The sequence below is a fragment of the Mastigoproctus giganteus genome, chromosome 6 (genome assembly GCF_048544385.1).
Source record: "Mastigoproctus giganteus isolate SK-2022 chromosome 6, ASM4854438v1, whole genome shotgun sequence".
NCBI lineage: Eukaryota > Metazoa > Arthropoda > Arachnida > Uropygi > Thelyphonidae > Mastigoproctus > Mastigoproctus giganteus.
In genome coordinates, this window is record NC_143580.1 from 209,066,627 (window position 1) to 209,087,584 (window position 20,958).

At 35.9% G+C, this 20,958-nt stretch overlaps 1 protein-coding gene across 4 annotated transcripts in view; it reads left to right on the forward strand.

The window, feature by feature from the left end:
• The window catches only part of LOC150084913 (poly [ADP-ribose] polymerase tankyrase-like), a 1,170,388-nt gene that overhangs the window by 748,597 nt on the left and 400,833 nt on the right, over window positions 1–20,958 (forward strand). For all 4 annotated transcript variants that reach the window (XM_090376702.1, XM_090376704.1, XM_090376701.1 and 1 more), the window contains 2 exons: window positions 2,222–2,382; window positions 8,690–8,763. In XM_090376702.1, the coding sequence (XP_090232828.1) occupies window positions 2,222–2,382; window positions 8,690–8,763 (235 nt within the window). The remainder of the gene's footprint in view (window positions 1–2,221; window positions 2,383–8,689; window positions 8,764–20,958) is intronic.

Genomic DNA, 20,958 nt, shown 5'->3' on the forward strand with positions numbered 1-20,958 from the left:
ACTTGATATCAATGAGTTTAACTGTTGATGAACTTGCTCAGGTTGCTGACAAATTGAATAGGTATTTTGCATTTACATTCACACATGAGGAATTCTTTTGGGGAGGAGATGCCAGAAGTTTATCGAACTCCACCCGATAGCTAAATGACTTTGTAATAACTGAAAGGATAGTGGAAAATGAATTGTTGAAGCTGAACATAAAAGAGGCACCTGAGGTGGATGGGATCTATGCAATCATCTTAAGGGAGGCAGGAAAGTTGGTAAGTAAACCATTAGGCATAATTTTCAGAGCATCCTTGTATTCTAGGGAGGTCCATATAGACTGAAGATGTGCAAATGTATCCCCAATTCATGAAGAGGTATATAACAGTGACACGAGTAATTACAAACCTATATGTGTAATGACTGTTCCATGGAAAGTATTGGAATGACTAGTTGAAGTAATGCAGGACCATTGGGACAGGCATACAGGCATTTATGCAAAGAGTCATGATTCAAAGACCAAACTCGCCAATTCTACAAAAATGGTATCCGTAGCCGCATCCATCGATGGAAAAAAATGTCTAATCTGCACGGTGGCTATGTGGAGAAAGACTAAAACCTGTGCCAAGGATCAACAGTTTAGCACATCTGCAGCTAGGTCAGGGCGATTCTTTCTTGAACCACCCTCGTATATACTTGGATTTCAGGAAGGCTTTTGATACTGTTGCACATAAAATACTACTGTACAGACTGGAGAAATTTTGCATTAATGGCAAGTTACTGCTATTGGTTAAAGAGATGGTTAAGTGGAAGAAGACAGAGAGTGGTTATCAGTGGGCACTGCTGCTCTCTAATATTATTAGTGGAGTTCTTTAGGGTTCAGTGCTGTGTCCATTGTTGTTTGCAATATTTATCAATAATATTGATGAAGATATATCAGGCTTAATGTGTAAGTTTGCTGATGATGTAAAGGTTGGCAGGTTAACAATAATCATCAGTGTGAGCTACTACAAGAAGATTTGAAAATTGAGTCAATGGGCTGAGAAGTTTAGTTGAAGTTTAACATTGACAAATACATGATACTACACATGGGTAGCAGTAACTCTAGAGTAACTTATCAACTGTATGGTACTACACTCTGGGTAGTGGAGAATGATAAAGAGCTGGGAGTAATTTTGCAGGGAGATATAAAATTCTCTGAGAGTGCAGACATGCTGCCAGCTTTTGTTAATGACATACAGAAACTTTTCTAGCATGGATAAGCATATGATTATCCCCTTGTATATTATCCCCATAGTTTGGCCAAATCTGGAGTACTGTATACATGTTCTGGAGGCCTCACTTTATGAAAGAAGTAGATCAGCTGGAATGGATGCTGAGAAGGACAACCAGATTGGTAAAGGGAACAGAAGGTGCTCTTACCTAGAAAGGATTCAGTTCTGTAAATTGCAGAGTCTTGAGACCAAGCACCTGCTGGGAGATCTGATTGAGGTGTTTAAAGCCTTGACTGAATTGAGTAAGCTGAACGCTAATGGTATTCTTCCACTGACACTACACACATTAAGGGGCATAAATTCAAGTTGGGAAAGGATGGTTGCTGGATAGATATCCAGAATTTTTCCTTCAGTTAGTGGGTGTTTGATTGATGGAACAGGCTTCTATCTGTTTTTAAGGGAGTGGATGGGTTGAATTAATTCAAGGCAGAACTAAAAGAATTCTCGGAGGGTGTGGACAAGTTTTTTTTTTTTTTTTTCTTTTCCCTGGCTGAAGCTATATGTATTTGCTTTCTTGTATCATTTGCTGTTACTACTACTACTAAAAGGGATTAAAAAATCACACTTGCAAAATGAAATATGCTTATATAAAAACATTTGCTTAATACCCTTCCTTTCACCTTCTGTTAATTCATGTTAAAATATTGATGGGAAACATGGTAAATTTTATATCCCTCACTTTTTTTTCCTATGCATACAAAAAATAAAATAAATAACTAAAGCTGTAACACTTCATTCTTGTAATCCAGATGTTAAAGTTGTCCAGCAATGCTCACATTTTTTGAATTATTTTTATGTTTTTTTTTTTTTTTATTAGATACTGTTTTTAGATTAAATTGGAAATGTCATGTAGCTAAATTGTCACTATATTACATAATATTAGTTTGAAAATCTAAGTCTTTGTCTGTTTCTGTTCTTGCTCTTTAAACTTCATATATATATAATATTAACTTTTTAATTTCTAGTTTTGTCAACAGCACTTCATCTTGCATCTGAATGCAAAGGCAGGAAAGCAGTAGATATACTATTGCCTCATAAAGTTTCTTTGGATTTATTTGATAGTAATGACTGCACTGCCCTTATTGTAGCCATTCAAAGAAGTAACATAGATGCTGCAGATGCATTGGTAATGTATTTTTATGTCCCTGGAAGTTATGTTCCTTAAGTTTTTCAGGTTTATATTTTTTCATTGTGCACGTGTTGAATTCTCAAACTACTATGTAATGTTTGTTATGTGTTCTTTTCATATTAATAAATTTTTTGATCATTATTTGAAATCACTATCTTCATGTATATTTTTTATATTATTGCTTTTAAATGATTGTAATAATTAATACCTAATAAATTGTGTATTAATTATTACATTCATTAGGCTTTTAATATTGGCTTTTTGGCTGTTTAAGTTTATTAAATAAGTTATTGTTTAGCTGACAGTAGTATTACATTGCTCTTTCTGCTTTGAGAGACTGCAGCTTCAATTTAATGAGCATTTAGCATCAATTCCTTAATTGCTGATCTATGGTAATTCAACCCTGAACACTAACCTTTATAGACAAATCATTGAAAAAACTTTTTTTTTTTTTTTTTTTTTTAATTAAAACTCCAACTTTGAGAAGTATTAGAATCTATGATACTAAGTACTGTGTATGGGTTTAAGGTTGAGAAGATGAAAAAAAGATACTTTTTAATATTAGAGATGAATTCGTGTAGATTGTAATTCTCAGGGAGTACATATAAAGGGAATCTGTTCAAAAAAACAGGAGTTGAACGAATTACTGAACTAGAAGAAAAATTTGTTCTCTGGATTTGAAGTTGAATGGTTAAAGGATGCTGATTGGGTGTGGCATGTGTTTGGACTGGTTTCGAAGAGAGAGTGGGAGTTATAGAAGCCAATTCAGAAGATCAATCCCTACTGGTGTATCTATGGAAAAGGCATTAGTAACAGGTTGTTAATAACCGAACTGGCTTTTTTTGAATGACTAGAAGCATGAGAGTGGTTTTGGGGGCATCTCTCTTTCAGTTTTGTACAGAGCAAGTAGGTAATGGTAATAGTATTCACTATATGGCAAAAACATGCTGCATGGCACAGTCTTTTGCTGGACTAGAAAAAAAAAAAAAACTGTAAGAAAATATTAATTATGTGCTTTCCTCCTCACAATTATCCAGTTGACTTTTCAATTTATTCAAACTGTCAGCTTCAACTACATGCGAGTTAACTTTTTCAAGCAATCAACGACTCACCTGTCTAAAAGAAATCTTCCTACAGTCTAGTAGGAAGATTTCTTTTAAAAACCTCTTCCGTTGTAATTTGAATTTATGGCCACTATTCTGGAATTATATCTAACAGTCAAAATTCCACCTTCATTCATTTTACTAATCTTTCTCAGACCCTTATATACCTCAGTCAGGTTACCTTTGAGGGCCTGTTTGCCAGCCTCTGTAGTCCATATAATGAGGCCTCATATGATCACCTTTTACCGATCTCACCTGACGCATTTCCTGTCTGGGCTATTTCAAGAAGTTCAATGTCTTTTTGTCATACAAGTTCTATATCTTTTTGTCTATATCAATGTCTTTTTGTCATACATAGTATTCCAAATATGGCCTTATAATTGCCTTTTTCAGTGGGATTGTGACTTTATCTCTACAGGATAATGTTTGAGACATCATTGACCATTATCCTGTAGAAATGGGGAGACACCAAGAACTTTCCTGGTGCCCATTTACACTTCTTAGAGAACATCATATTTGCCCATACCATACCTCCCAGATACTTTCTTCCTGTCTGTTTTTATTTCAGCCCCACCAAGTGTATAATTTATTTTGGGGTTGCTATTCCCCAGGTGTAAGACCTTGCACTGTTTAAATCATCTTGAAGGAGTGCTGCTTGACATTGATAATTAATGTTTCTACTAATCTTTATGCTGTTTATAAATTGTGACATCACGCCTTCTATTCCTTCATTGGTGTCGTATAAGAAAATCAGAAAAAACAGTTGTCCAAGAATCGATCCTTGAGTGTTGCCCACTTGTGACGTTACACTAACTGAAGAATATCCATTAATCAAAACTCTCTGCCTTTTGCTTACTCTGCAACCACCCAGCAATCCACTCAGGTATTTAGATGAAAAGTAATGCTGAGAACGAAAGAGAAAACCTAGTTTTTATCAGCCTATCATTGAGCTTCCTTTAGAAAAATTATTTGGAACTTGGCAGACTGTAAGTCGAAATGGACATCGTTATGATTGGTACTGAGACCATGTATATTTGTGAAATGATTGAAGAAGTATTTAGGAAGTTTGGATCTTTTTGTAGATAAGTTTCTTCTGTTAGTTTGACTATTCATTATGTATTCGGTAGTAAGAAAAGATGGGGATGACATGTAAAGTAATGAAATTTTTGGATATGGCATACGCATGGCAAGAATATACCCAGCTTCTTTACATAATGTGACCTTGACAGTATTCCTTGTATTCACACTACTTGGACTCCCTTATTTGGTCCGATATACAAAAAATATACATTATTTGGCTACAGATTCGGTCCGATGAACTATCTAGCCTGCAAACACCATTTTATATCTGTACCTTCAAAATGTAAGGAAGACTGGATCTCACCATAATGCCCATCAATACCTCGAAAGATATCAATCGTTCTGTATGATTGTAGAGATAGGGTTTGTTTGTTTGTTTGGTTGGTTTTTAGGAGCATTACAACTAAGGCCATATTGCTCCGGGATATGCGGTGGTCATTCCTTGACCTTTCCGCATCCTCCGTATTTGGTGGTGATGGGCTCGAACGCCGGTCTAATCAAGAAGCGTGTGCTGCACACTGCTTGCTCCTTCTCACCTGGCTACGGAGGCTCCTGCCATAGTAGAGATAAGGGGAGGGGTAGTCGGAGCTTCTCTGGAGACTAAGTTGTTATTTGTTGTTATTTTGGTTTTTAGGAGCATTGGCAACTAAGCCCATATTGCTCCGGGAATATGCGGTGGTCATTAATTGACCTTTCCGCATCCTCCGTATTTGGTGGTGACGGGCTCGAACACCGGTCTAATCAAGAAGCGTGTGCACTGCTGCTCCTTCCCACCTGGCTACAGAGGCACCTTGGAGACTAAGCATGAGTTTCACCAGTTCAGGCGTCCAATAAGCAAAGTGTGGTATATTGCCTAATAACTGCCTAATATTGCCTGGTAACACAGAGGGATGGTGTGCAAGGATTATACCTGTGTGAAGGTTTAAGCAGAGGATTTGATTGTCGCAGAACGATATTTGATCAAGTGGAACCTGTGATGCGACTTTTCTTCTAAATGGTGTGTATTCAGTTTTTGCCACGTGTTTTATTGTTTCAGTGGGCACTTTTCTTACAGAGGCAGCTATAATTCTATTGCTCTCTTTAAATTATGGTGCTTGTGAGCAATTTTTGTTTCTCTTTCTCTTTCTCTCTCTCTCTCTCTCTCTCTAAAATTTTTGTTTCTCTGTTTCTCTCCAGCTTTACCTTTTTTCTCCCCACCAGTCAAAGGCTTTAAAGTATGTACCAGAAAACGTTGTGTGGACTGACAATATCATAGGTTTAGGATTTTAAAATATAGAAATAATTTACTTTGATTAACTTGCAAATTTGAGCTTAACTATCTATAGTTGTAATGTCTTGCATGTTCAATTATTTCCCCCACCCCTCACTCCCTGACAGATTCCAAAATAATTTGAGCAGTTTGCATCTCCAACCCAGTTTTGAAAATTCATTTCTTCAAAATGCAAGTTTTGACATTTTATGGAGTAAGAAACTGCCCAGAACAACACAGTGCTAACAGGAGTAAAGAAAATCCTAGTTATTTGGATGAAATTTCTAAACTCAGTGTAGGTAAAGAAGTATCTTCTGTCGTAGATTAGGCAGAAGGATGAAATTTTAGAGCAATTTCTGTTAACTAAGCTTTCTCCCCACCAAGAAATGGGCATTTAAGGAATTGCTGTGCAGCTGCAGTCTTTCCTACTTTCACCATTTCTGCACCAATTCCTACTTTCACCATTTCACCATTTTTTCACCATTTCTGCACCTCCCAATGGAATGCAGTGTGCACATTTCTGAACTATAGTGGAATCTAAGTAATACCCTGTATATAAAATTCTGTTTTGTATGAAGTAAATATTGTTCCCACGTGAAGGGGTAGGCTTTTTTATGGAAACATATTATTTCTTACCACATTTAGTTAATATGCATTATAAATAAATGGAATGAAAAGGATCTCTCTGCCCCAGCAAATATTGCAAATAGTGTAGGAATTGTGTTGTTTGAATTGTATGCCTCAACCTCTTATAATTCATCATTTCAAAAAAAGTGTAGGTGAGAAATCCAACCTGAATATTACTACGTGTTCTTTACCTTTAACCAAACATTACACTCTTTGAACACAAGAATCCATAACTATCTCAAAAACAATGTTGCTTGTCCTAATAGAATTTACTGTATCATTTTCAGACATCTAGTTCAGAAATCATTATCCTCAATAAAAACTTTTTCAATTGGATCTTCTCTGAAGATATATTCCATAGTTCCTGGTGTCATTCCTATGTAATAGCAGTCCTCAAATTAGAGGAAAAGATCTTTCTATTCCTTGTAACTATAGACTGATATCTAAGAGTTCTGATGGGTCATTTACCATATTTTATTAAAATCTTTCTTCAACATATGTCTTTCCAAGTTACCTGTCAGAAAGTCCTTTCTCAAAACGGCATACAAGGAGTTCCCCAAGACTATATTCCCAATGCAACTTTATTTGTAATACAAATAAACAATATTCCAACCACTTCGTACCTCTACTCTGATGACCTTACAATATCCTGTTATTCCCAGAATATGAACTACATTGTGAAGCATCTGCAACCCTTAGTAAGAAACTTTGAACTATGAATGACACAAAATGGACTCACCAGAAACTTCAGACTACTAAATACATTTATGTACTAATTGCAAGGTAAGTCCTGATCTTGAGCTACACTTACCCTGTCCTCGTGGGTAGCACAGTTGATAGAATTACCAATCATCTGCACACCGGATGGAAAAATCTGAGTTTGAGTCCTGTCGCTGATGTGAGAAATTTTTAAAGGCCTTTTTCACAATGTGGCTGAGTTTAGTCAGTCTCAGGCAAGGGTAACATGGTTTTTTTCCTCCCATAAACTTGGGTTTTTTGTCCAGCAAACAGAAAATCAACCATAGAACACACTGAATTTACATTTATTCGCTGATGCTCCTAAAACCCTACAACTACACTTATCCAGTTATCACTTGCCAATAAGCAAACATTATTTATCTCCAGTGCCTAATTTGATAACAAGCTAAACTTCCAAGAGCATAGTACATGAATATAATCTGGGTCAGTTCCAGTATAATGTGGTGTGCAGGTCATTATACCATGCTCCACTTCTGTAGGTCCCTAATTAAATCTCATCTTGACTGTCCAGCAGTGTCTGATTCTGCTAGGGAGAGTACTTTGGCATGTTTCGCCCCATCCAACATTCTGCTCTTTGGATTCAGACATTCTGTATGCCCTAGTTGCATACAGCACCATCACCAGTCACATCACTGTGGCAGTAGTGATTCTCATGCTTGCTTTCATTCTGTCCATAACTATAGATTATGGACAGAAGTTCTGGTCATAGCCAAATATAAATTAAGGTACCCATACATATTGAAAGTCATAACTCTAATCAATTTCTGGAAACTGGAACTTAGACAAATTGCTGCTCCAAGCCTTTAAAAATCCTTGTTCTTCCTATGTTTATCCTTATCATTATAAAGTGGCTGATAATGATGATGGACAATGGATGATGAAATAGACGATAAAAATTTGTCCCTTCTCCAAATTTTTTTATTAACTGACAATGGTTATACATCTTCCTTGATGTGCACTTTACAGTGATTATACTTTTGGATGTTTTCCCATCTCTCAGTTTTACTTTCTTTTCCTAGTTTCAGCTTTCTATATTGAATTTGAATAAGTAGAATTGAGAGGAATTATTGAAGACAATTTGAACAGGCCCAAACCAAAATGTTTTATCATATATTAAATAATTATGAAAATCATTTGTATTTATTATCAAATACCAATTTTAAATTATTATGTGTGAGATACAGGTAGATTATCGAAGTCAACAAGGACCTATACATTAAACTTATTACCAGGAGATTTGATTGCCTCCAATACTGGAGAATAGATTTTTATGAAACTATTGTCTACTTTATAAATTATCTTTACTAAGTTTTGTAATAATTTACTGTTAGTTTTTACAAAGAGACTCTACAAGAAATGACAAGCCTAAACTTCACTGCAGATTTAAATTTTGGTATTAAATTTACAAATTGTTATTATTTTTGAGACATAATACTTTTATATAATTGATTTAATTACATAATGATGATTGTTTTCTGTTTCCCAGATTAAAGCTGGTGCACAGGTGAATTTGAAATCTTCTAAGGATAAGTGTCTTTCGCCACTGCTATTGGCTGCAAAGTAAGAAAACATTGGATTTGTGATATTTACTGAATACTTAGTAGAACCTATAATATGATGAAATTTTAAATCGGGTGGGGAGACTCTTTATCCTCAGTAACAGATTCGAATTTTCTGTAGTTTTGCTTTGGTTTTGAGCGTTGTTCCCCTGCCCCAAGTTGACAGTTCAACAGAATTGATCACCTCTTCAAATGCTAGATGCCGATTTATGTGGTGTGAGTAGTGCAAATCCTGGACTTTAGAGCAGTGGAAAACAGTCCTATGGACAGACGAGTCAAGGTTCACACTCTACCATTCTGATGGTTTTCCTGGGTGTGGCGAATGCCAGAGTAACAGTTCCTTCCTGATTGCATCCACCCAACGATGAAGTTTGGTGGGGGCAGTGTCATTGCATGGGGCTCCTTTCATGGTTTGTCTTGGGCCCACTAGCCATTATCGACAGAACCACGAATGCTGTGCAATACCTGGACATTTATGCACTTCCAAACTTATGGCAATACTTCAGGGAAGGCCGTGTATCAGCAAGACAATGCGCCTTGCCATACTGCTCGGGTTGTAAAAGAGTGGTTTGAGGATATGGGTGTGTAAAGGTGGATTGGCGAGCCCAGAGTCCTCATCTGAACCCTATCGAGCATCTTTGGAATGTATTGGATCGTCAGGTAACTGCACATCGAGATAACCCAAGGAATAATGCCGAACTGGTGGCTGCGATAAAGGCTGAGTGGAGGAGCATATCACCTGACATTTATAAAAAGCTCGATGAGAGTATGCCACGAAGATTGAAGGCCATCATAAAAGCTCTCTTTTTTGTCTAAAGGCAGGTTATATTAATGGTGGGGCAGTGTATATATACACAGGCTGTCCGTAAATGATGTTTCCGATTTTGATATATTTTTTATTCAGAATTACTTTCAGCTACACTCATGAAACCCATACCAGCTGAAAGATCAATTCAGTAAGCTTTATGAAGGAACATAAATCATCGGTAAAGTTCAATGTGCACACCTTGAGTAACTAGAGCGATATCATAGTGGTATTCAGTCTCCTAGTCAGAGTCAGTTTTTTTTTCCTTTCTATTCTTACATCTATATCGTTTGCATCTTACCATTCTGTGATCACTTCCAACATTTACCTTGTTCGGGATAGTAACATAATTCACGATAAATCTTCTGGTAGCGAGGATGAAGTCGATTTCATTAGTTGATAATCTATTTTGGGCTCTTCCACGTCCACTTTCTGTTCACTCTTTTCTTGAAAAAAAGAGTTCCTTACTGACATTCCTTGAGATTCTGCAAATTCCACAAGTCTTTCACCTCTTTCATTTCTTTCACTAATTCCAAAATTTCCTATAGTTCCCCTTTCTGCGCTGTTTTGTCTCTTTCCGACCTTAGCATTGAAGTTCCCCATAATGATAGTGAAGTGAGTTTTCTGTTCATCTAGAAGACTCTCAATTTCGGTGTACATTTCTTCAACCTCTTCATCATCATGGCTCGATGTTGATACATAAATCATTATAATCTTTAGCTTATACCTCTTAGAAATCCTGAGTAGTAGTCTCGACACCCTTGGTGATGTACTTTTGAATTCCAAAATGTTGTTTTTTAAATCTTTATGGAACAGAAACCCAACTCCACCTTCACTCCTTTCACTGTTTCCATTGGTATACAGCAGATTTCCACTTGATAAACTCATGTGATTCATTTCTTCTTCTTGTTTCAGCCAAACCGATGATTTTTCAATTCACATTTTCTAATTCCTTTTCCAGCTCTAATATCCTGTCTTCACCAATGAGCAATCTTACGTTGTAACAGGCCAAGTTCAGTTTCCATGCATGGCAGCCTGGTCAAACCCAGAGATTCTTAGCACCCTCTGCTTCCACTCCGATCCTCTCGCTGCCATAAGATGGGGAGTGAAAATGTCTGGGGACCGAGGGCCATTTGTTTCGTCTTATTGTCATATGCCGGAGGGTTTGGTCTTTTCCTCTTCACGCTGACCAGGCTTGAAGAGAACCACTCTACATGTTCATTGCCATCTAAGTGACGTAACAGGTCTTCCACAAGTCTTTCACCACTTTCATTTCTTAACCTCTTTCATTTCTGAAGAATAACCTTAGTGAGATTTAATTATATTTTAATTATGTAATTCAGCTATAACTAATTTTGGGTTAATATATTTGTGCCATTTATTAATTGCTATATTTATAGTCCTGTTAAGATATTTTTCTATGAACTTTTCTGGGAATTCATTCCTAATCAGTTTAGCTTTAAATTCTTTTAATGACTCTATTATACTATTGCTGTTATTACTTATTTTTATTAATCTAAAACTGTGAAATAATAATGTTACTATGAATCCTTTTTGCAATATTGGAATACCAATGCGTTAAGCTAATAGCTTCAAAGTTAGACTTTACGTTTCTCATATACTTTGGTTACCAATTATTATCAGCTTTATGTATATATATATCTAGATATGTTGCGGCTGAAGTACTATCTTTATTAGTACTTTCCATTTGTAATTCCTGAGAATACTGAGGTGCGATATCTATCTGAATGTGGGGTTCATTTATTACAGTAAGGTCGTCAATGTAACGATATAGTATTATGCTTTTATTTATATTCCTTTCATAATAGTGTAGGTAAAGATTTGCTACTATGCAAGAACTGCATGCTCCCTTAGCTATTCCTATATGCTGCTTATATATTTTACTACCATTTAAGATGTAGCAGTTAAATAGATATAAATTTATTATATGGTCACAAGGTAATATATTATGAAATTCATTATAATAGCAGTTAAAGATGTATTTAAAGTTATTATGAGATATACTTGTAAATAGGTTTTTAAAATAAAATGTGCTTATATGTTTGATGCTTTGGGTGTTATCATTTAAATAATCTATTACTGCATTGTTCATAAAAAATTTTGATTCTCCTATGTTACTATAGATGATATTGAGCAGAGATTCCCGTTTTTTGTGTGGTAACTTTGCATAACTATTTCTGCACGATGTAATGAATCTAAATCGTACGGGTGCTTTGTGGAATTTTGGTGTCCATTGTATATAAGGAAATTTAGTATTTGGGTTATTTAATTTTAATTTTTTGCACATGGCCATTATTTTCTTAATGATAATACTGCTTTTAGCAGTCTCAATATTATATATGTATAGAGCCATTGTTAAGTTCATTCAGTAAGGTGTAGGTGTAAAATTTTTTTGCCTATAATACTTTAATTATTGGCTGCTTTATCAATGGTTGTAATTATAAATTTATATTGTAAGTCCAGTAGCTGTTGCTTGATTAATCTTAAATTGAATATACTGGCTGGTTTAATCCTTTTGTACATATGGCATATTTTCTTTTTAAAGCTTTGTAAGTAATGTAATCCGCATTAGGAAGGCCTGCAATGGTGTATTATACTTGTAAGCTATTTTTAAACTACGTTTTGTACATGGTCTAAATTTGAATCCATAGGCTAACATTTTTCCTAATTCCATATGCAGAATTAAGCTAAATTCCGCATATGGAATTTAGCTAAATCACTATTGTGAAATTACTTGTTATAACATGCTTATGGTGTTCATCTAAAAGTGCTTGATATTTGGGGAGATAACATAAGCATTCTGCTTCTTGATCACTTTTAATTAGATTATTAGCCACTTGCTTTTAGAATGTTGAGGTTTTCTAAACCCAATCTTTTAACAGTATTATTTTCTATAGCTAAAATAGTAATAGTTATATTTTTGAAACTGTGAACTTGAAAATGCTGGAATTCTGTATCTTTTTTATTGTTGAAAGTTTTCATATGTGATCTGTGCACATTTATTCTGATCTGTAGCTGTCCACCAGTTTGTCCTATATATTTAGATTCACATTCCTTACATTTGATAAGGTAAACTACCCCACTAGTGTGGCAAAAAACTGGATAATCTACATTCGATGTTTTATGCATAGGGTGGATGACTGGACATGTTTGACAAAACTTTTTACCACATGAATTAAATTTTAGAAAATTGGGATTTATATGCTGCTGGGCTGCTAGAAGCAATGGTCTACTTACAGAATTTGAATTACCCATAGTATATGTAGTGTGGCCTGTCTCAAAATTATCTGTATATGAGTGTGTCTCGTTATTAGTCTTTCTGAGAACTTAAAGCATTGAATGCTGTATGGCTCATAGTGGTACTTATCAGACCACCCAGCCTCAGTGGAATCCGGGGTACAATTTATCCTAGGCAGCTGATGTAGTATCTTATTATTATTTGTAGTATAGTAGCTCATAATGTTATTATTAGCCAATTAATATAACCTAATAGAGTAAAACAACTAAGGCCAACTATAGGCTATTCTACTAATAGTCATAATATGGTCAATTTAATGTCAGGCTGATATAATGGTGGTAACCAAAATCTATGAATATAACAAGAAATTTATGGATTACAAATGTTGAATTATATATATTGAATAAGGATAAGGATAAGAACAAAGAAATAAGAAATATATGTATCTCCTGGTAGACAAGTTATAACACAGGCTGAACCCATGTGTTTTGAATTATATATGAACTTATGTAAAAGAATATAAGAGAAAAAGCGGCAGAACAGATTATTGCCATCAAATTTATGATTGTACATTACATCTGTCTGTATATAACAATTTTTTAGTTAATTATAATACCAACTAGATAAATTGGAGAATTTAGTATAAAAGTATTAGGGGTGAAAACTATACCCATTTGTTCAAAGGGCTAAGTTTAGATAACCTAAGTTGGACTTCTTCGTTGTACCCTATAAATAAACACATATAATAAAATAAAATAAAAATAAAATGAAATATTAAAATGATAATATAGCTAATTATAGATATATGGATACATTGAATGGAACATTTCCCATCAATAATTAGCTGAGGATATCTGTTTCTGTTTGCCATTTGCCAGTTTTTCTATGTTCAAATATACTGACAATTTACTGTGAATATATAATCAAATGTCTTAATTACATTAATATACCTTAAGTTTAGCAGATAACTGGCAGAATAACTGCTAGCCTGACAGATAGCAGTGAAAATTAATAATAATGGAAGTGAATAATCAATAATATATGCAAGTACCAACTGTTTATTTATGTAGTGAAAAGGAAGGCGTATGCCTAAAATTAAGGTGAAAATGAAGAGGAATAAGGATAGTAATAGACCTCAATCTCCCTTGAATTGCTCTAATAGATTTAGAGGTATAAAAAATTAGAGTTAGCAAGCAAAAGCATAGAAGCAGCATTTTATATAGATACTTTGGATTTACCGGGAGGGTAATTGCCCGACCTTTTAGTAAGGATCCTGGTATTATAGCGTGTAGTGATATTTGATGTAATTAGAAGAAATTTGAGAATACCTAGTCTATCATAAATCCAATAATGATTAGAAAATTATCTGATATATTAGAAGTCTTTTGAATAAGATATAAAATCAAATACAATAGAAAATACCTGATATATTAGAAAAAATATGGATAAGATAAAAATATAGAAGCTCCATGGGAAATCATAAGAATAAATCCTCATTTACTTAAATAGCAGTTCAATTAGTTAGTCAAAACTAGTTTTCTGTAAAAAGAGAAATTAAATAAATAGAAAAATAACTATATCTTCTTGTAGTTTGTTTTGTTTGTTATTTGGTTTTTAGGAGCATTAGCAACTAAGGCCATATTGCTCCGGGGATATGCGGTGATCATTCCCTGACCTTTCCGCATCCTCTATATTTGGTGGTCACGGGCTTGAACTTCGGTCTAATCAAGAAGCGTGTGCTACGCATGCTGCTCCTGCCCACCTGGCTACGGAGGCGCCCTTCTTGTAGTGGACTACAAAGCTAAAAGGAGTTATATTCCAAGTTTCTTCCCTTATATATGATGAAGAAAGACAGCAGCACCCTCTCACTTTTGGTTATTATGTGAACAATTAAATATTTAACTGAATTTTGGGAAAATCGAATAATGAATATTAAATTATTAATTGAACTTCCTGATGTGTTTGAATAATGCAAATAATAGTAGATTAGAAATTGAAAATTGAAAACCTAAATAAGTATTAGAAATTTTGTATTATAAATAAGTATTAGAAATTTCAGCTATATTTTCTATTGTACTTGATTTTATATCTTATAACAATAGTTTAAAAAGGAGGCAGATGCCTCTGAAAGCTATGGTGTATTAGTGCTTTTAACATCCTGTGTTTTATCCACATTGTTTTATTGTAAATAATTCTTTGCAGTTTAAAATTTCATATTTTATTGTACAGAGAGTTACCTTTTTATCAGTTTTATCCGGTGGAATTTTATCATTCTGTTTATTTCATTTATCTACATCATTATTTTAATATAACATAACACTATTTATATTTTTAATAATGGTTGGTGTATGATTGTGTAGTTATTATGAATATGAATATTCCCAACTCCAGAGGCCTATTTGAAGAGTCTATTTATTGTAATCTTAATGGCATCTACAAGTTAAAACCTCATTGATGACAGGTTCAATTAATTACAAAATATGTATTAATTATAAATTAATACATATATATATATATATGTATTCATTATATATCATCACACTACGAGAATAGTGTGATGATCTGCATTTATCTAATATAAAGAATAATAATGGGGTAATTGTTTACTTTCTAATATAGAGATATCACTATTTCACATTTTTTTCATAATGTTTCAGAAATCAGACTGTTTGAATAACAAAAACAAAAGAATAAGATTTTCGATCAACTGTGTGTATTAACTGAGTGGTACTACACTGAGAGTGGTAAAGAGTGAAAAGGACATGGGGGTAATTGTGCAGGCAGATATGAAGTTTTCTTGAGCAGTGCAGACAGTCTGCAAGAGTATCTCATTGTGTCTTGTCAATGATATACAGGAATTTTTCTAGCAGGGATAAAGAGGTGATTCACACCTTGAGTACTGTATACAGGTCTGGAGGCCTCATTTTAAGAAGGATGTAGAGTTGGAACGAGTACAAAGAAGGGCAACAAGATTAGTGAATGGAACAAAAGGGGTAGTCTTACGAAGAAAGGCTTAAGTTTTGCAAATTTCAGTGTCTGGAGGCTAGGCACCTGTGATGTGATCTGATTGAGGTGTATAAAGCCTTGAATGGTTTGAGCATGCTCAGTGCTGATGGGGTTCTTTCTCTTGCTCAGAATAATTGCCTGAGAGAGCATAAATTCAAATTGAGGAAAGACAGTTGTAGGATAGATGTGTGGAAGTTTGCCTTTAGCCAGAAGGAGGTTGATTGCTGGAACAAACCTTCATCTTGTAGTTGATAGCTTAAACAGATTCAAGACAGAACTGGACAAACATTTGGAGCGAGAGAATGGGTGAAATGAGGGGGGGGGGGGGTTGGCTGATGCTATATAAGCTTGCTTTCTTGCATCATGTGTCCTTGCTAATGCTAATATATTTTGTAAATTTTCAGGAGAAACCTGATAATTTACAGATCATCACACTATGGGAATAGTGTGGTGATCTGTATTTATCTAATATAAAGAATAATAATGGGGTAATTGGTTACTTTCTAATACAGAGAAATCGCTGTTTCACATTTTTATAATGTTTCAGAAATCAGACTGTTTGAATATCAAAAACAAAAGAAGAAGATTTTTGATCATTTCAATTTAGAATTACGTTATGTTCAGGTGCCAGGAAAAGGATATCCATATGAAGGATTTTTAATAAATTGTGGAGAAAATGCATATGTAAGATTATATATAAGTTTGTTATCTACAGGAATAAAAGGTATGTGTTGTGATGGTGTAATTGTCGTTATTTTCAGTTCAATAACATATATCAAACGATGGGTTCAATTAATTACAAAATATTTTTAATTTCGTATTTTGTAAATTATCATTGGTCCTTGAGGTTGTCACAGACATTCTCTCAGATATGTCAGACAAGCTGTGCTTGCTACCTGGGAGTCTAAAATGCTGATGGAACTGATGTTCGGGTGACGGTCAAATCAAGTGGACCCAGTTTTGGCGAAGTCCGGACAATCTGTATCAGCCAAATTGTCTGCTTGCACCTTCACAACGGTGGGACTGTTAGTAATCCTAGTTATAACCCCCATGCACAAGCACATTATGGGTGACCACCCAGGTGTGAACCGATGTTAGCAGGGGGTGAGGTGTTGGCACCCACACCACACTGAGGAATGCCGCCCCTCTTTGTTACTAGGAAATACTACTTGGTAGATGGCTGTCATCAACTGGTGCAATACCACCTCCCCCATTGGAGGCTTGAAATGGTGAAACCCATGTTTATTCTCCAGAGCTAAGTTTTGGTCAACCTTCTCCATCTCTTCCATCATGCAGTATGATTAATGTCTTTGAAGTTATGACAAACACCATGGTGAGTTCCAAACTTCCTTGCATTTCGATGGTACAGCTCTAACGTGATGTTCTCAGGCCTGCCGCTAGTTAATACAGTGGACCGAACCTGTTGGTAACTCTCTAGGAGGCTTCCGGATGATCTAGTGTATAACCTTGCCACCTCTATTCTGCCAGATAGTTGGTGGAGGGGGTCCGAATAGTGTGTATGGGGGGGGGCATTGTCGCGGCCATGTTATGTGACGGATCCTGATATATTCTTACCATATGTATGCCATATCCAAAAATTTCATTCTTTCATATAGCATTCCCTCCCCAACACCCACACATTTTCTTACTAGTGAATATGCCATGAATTGTCAAACTAGTAGAGCAAACTTATCTGCAAAAAGATCTAAACTCCCTGTTTCATTTCAGAAATATACATTGTCTCAATTCTAATCTCAGTGATGTCCATTTTCACCATGGAGTCTGCCAAACTCCATGTACTTTTTCTGACAGAATCTCAGTTATTGGTTGATTCAACCACTGCTCATATCAGTTGCCCAAAATTATTCGCAGTATGATTCCTTTTGCCTCAAAGGTGGTACTTGTGCATATGTCCGTTCTGATATTCCCTATCAGAGACTTGGTAATTTGGAATCTCCTCCTTTCAATCTTCACTGACTTAAAATCTCTACGTCATTCTATCAAATTCATCTATTGTCTGTACCGTTCTCCCAACTCCACTAATCACTTGGAACTCTTTGACTTACTCTCTTTGCAACTTGACTTTCTCCAGTCCAAATTTCCTAACAGTGAGGTAATTTTCCTTGGTAATGTTAATGATCAGAACTCCAGCTGACTTCCGTTATCTAGTCACACAGCCCTAGCTGGTCAAGATGCTGAGGCTTTTGCAATTACTAATGGTCTTGCACAGATTGTTCATTTACCTACCAGAATATCGGACAATTCTAACCATACAGCCAACAGGCTTCATCTTTACGTGACAAATAACCCTTCTAAGTACATAGTCGAATTGAGTGGTTCTTTAGGCACCTGAGATCACAACTTGGTGATTGTGTCTTGTCCAATGGAGCCTTTATCTCATGACTATTCTCAACTTCATGTTGTTTGGCATTACAAGATTGCAAAATGGTATGACTTGCGAGATTTCTTTTCCTTGGTCGGGTTACTGTTTCAAAACTTCTGATGTCAACCTTTCCTCAAGTTGTGTCAGTTAAATTATTCTGGTAGGAATGAAATCCTTTATCCCGCACTCCACTTTAAAAACTCATCCCTTATCTAAACCTTGGTTTTCCAGTAAATGTGCTAAGGCTATTCAAGAGAAGAATGTTGCATATTGTAATTGCCTTGTTTCTAACTGTTCAGTTTCATTTTCTGCCTACACCGAAGCTTGTAACAATTGTAAAGCATTTATTAATCAGTCACAAACTAGATTGTGAACAGGCTAAGGGTAGAAAACTTGCTTCTTGCCTGAATGGTAGCTGAGCATTCTGGTCTCTTGCCAAAGCTATTGGCTATAACTTTTGCCCATCTCTGCTCCCACCTCTGGCAAAACCAGGTGGTTCTATTGTCACTTCAGCCAAGGATAAAGCTGACCTGCTAGCATCCCATTTTCCTTCCAACTCCTTATCAATGATCTTGGTAAATTACTTCTCACCATTCCCAACACGCTCCATTCATTGTCTCCTGTGGTCTTCCGTCAAAAGCATTTTGTTGAATCTTGATTCTAAAAGAGCTCCAGGGCGCTGACTCTCTTTAGAAAATACAGCTGCGAGTTACAGGCTCCGAAAAAAAACGATAAGTTTTTGCTTATTATTTACATAATTGTTATTTTATATTGTACTTAGTACGTTGTCTTATAGTTCTAATTACGCTGGTTATTTTTATTTTTATTTGTATAAACAGTTTTTGTAGATATACGTAATACTTTATAAAACCGTTATTTCATTCGAATATTGCAGGCATTGTTTTGTATATAGTGATCAGGAATTCAAATTTTTAATTGAGGTAGTTAGGTAGCTCTAACGTATAATTATAGAAACAGTAATACGCTTCACTGTTTCTATTAGATAGCGTAGTATTGACATTTAATTAATTAAATTTAATTTATTGATCTTATTAATTTAAAATATCATGCCCCAAACTAGAGCAGCAAAGCAACGGGCACAAAGTGGCAGGAGTGCTGTGACTCGTGGGAGAACTGAGGGGGGCGATTCTCCAACGCATCACAGCCTTAAAAAATGTGCACCTTGTGAAATGTTTGCCGAACTATCTGGAACGGAACATGATATTGCCATGGGGGATGTCTTTGTGTGTGCGCGATGCAAGGAGTGTAAGGAAATCAGGCGACAACTCAGCGTTGTTATGGGCCTGTATGAGAGTTTGAAGGACAGGGTGGATGCCCTCAAAAGATCTAAATTGAGGGACCCATCAGCCTCTCAGCTGCCCACATCAACACCAGAGCTTGCACTTGGTCATCACGCAACACAGTGGCAAACCCCTAGGCAGATTGTGCTGGTCCCAAAGGAACTAGTAGTTGTTGGTGACTCTATTGTCAGGGAAACGGGAAACATCCTTTGTAGAAAGGATAGATGGAACAGGACCAGGGTATGTCTGCCAGGGGCAAAGGTTGATGACGTTGTAGAGCAGATATCATCTTTTAAGGGCACAAAAGGTGATATAGTTGTACACGTTGGCACTAATGATATTAAGAGTAGGAGAAGCAGAATTACTTAACAAGTACAGGTCACTGATGAAAAAAGCCGTGAATTAAGATTGAATTTGAAAGTGTCTGCAATTCTGCCCAGACACGATAGGAGGGAGTATATGATGAGAGTCTTGTCGATCAATTCGGCCCTGGAAAGATTGTGCAAGGCTCAAGGGGTAGATTTTTTTCAGCCTGGACTGTACTTGTAAACAGGAGAGATTGCTTCTACAGGGACGGGATACACTTAAATAGAAAGGGTGCAAGAATATTTGCTGATGCTATCGAGGCAGTGTTAGGTGGGTCGGAAAACTGATAGCTTGGGGGGATACAAGGACTTATAGTTTAACAGTAGCTGTAGGCAGAGGTGAAGGTGATTCTTGCACAACTTCTATTAGAATAAGTAGCGACCTGGAGCGAGGGGTATTGGGGGTTTCAGGGACGGATGTCAGTCATTGTGAAACAGGCGGGTATATGGGATGTGTTAGAGTGGCTGGGAATAGGAATAGGTGCATGTATACTTGCTTGTATACCAATGCTAGAAGTATAGTAAATAAATTTGATGAATTTGAAGTGTTAGTCAAGACATCAAAGGCGGATATTGTTGGGATATCAGAGACGTGGTGTCACACAGATATAAGGAATGCCGAACTGGAATTTGGGGAGTACAGTGTGTACAGAAAGGATAGGAAGGGAGGAGGTGTTATGCTGTTAATAAAGAAAAACATAAAATCAAAAGAAGTGCGTCCAGTTGATATAGATGAACAGTGCACTGTTGAGTCAGTTTGGTGTGACATAAGCACTGCGAAAGCAAAAATTAGAGTAGGAGTGTGTTATAGGCCTAATGACTCGAATGAGTACAACGAACAATTGTACAGAGAAATAGAGTGGGCTAGTAAATCGGAATGTCTTATAATGGGGGATTTTAACTTCCCAGATATTGACTGGAACTTGTGGGTTGGGCACTCACACACTAGTCAGACTTTTGTGGATTTATTGGATGCTTGTTTTCTGCAGCAGCATGTTCGAGAGGCAACCAGAGAAAGTAATACTCTTGATCTGGTTATCAGCAGTGATCATTCATGTATTAGGAAGTTGCAGATAA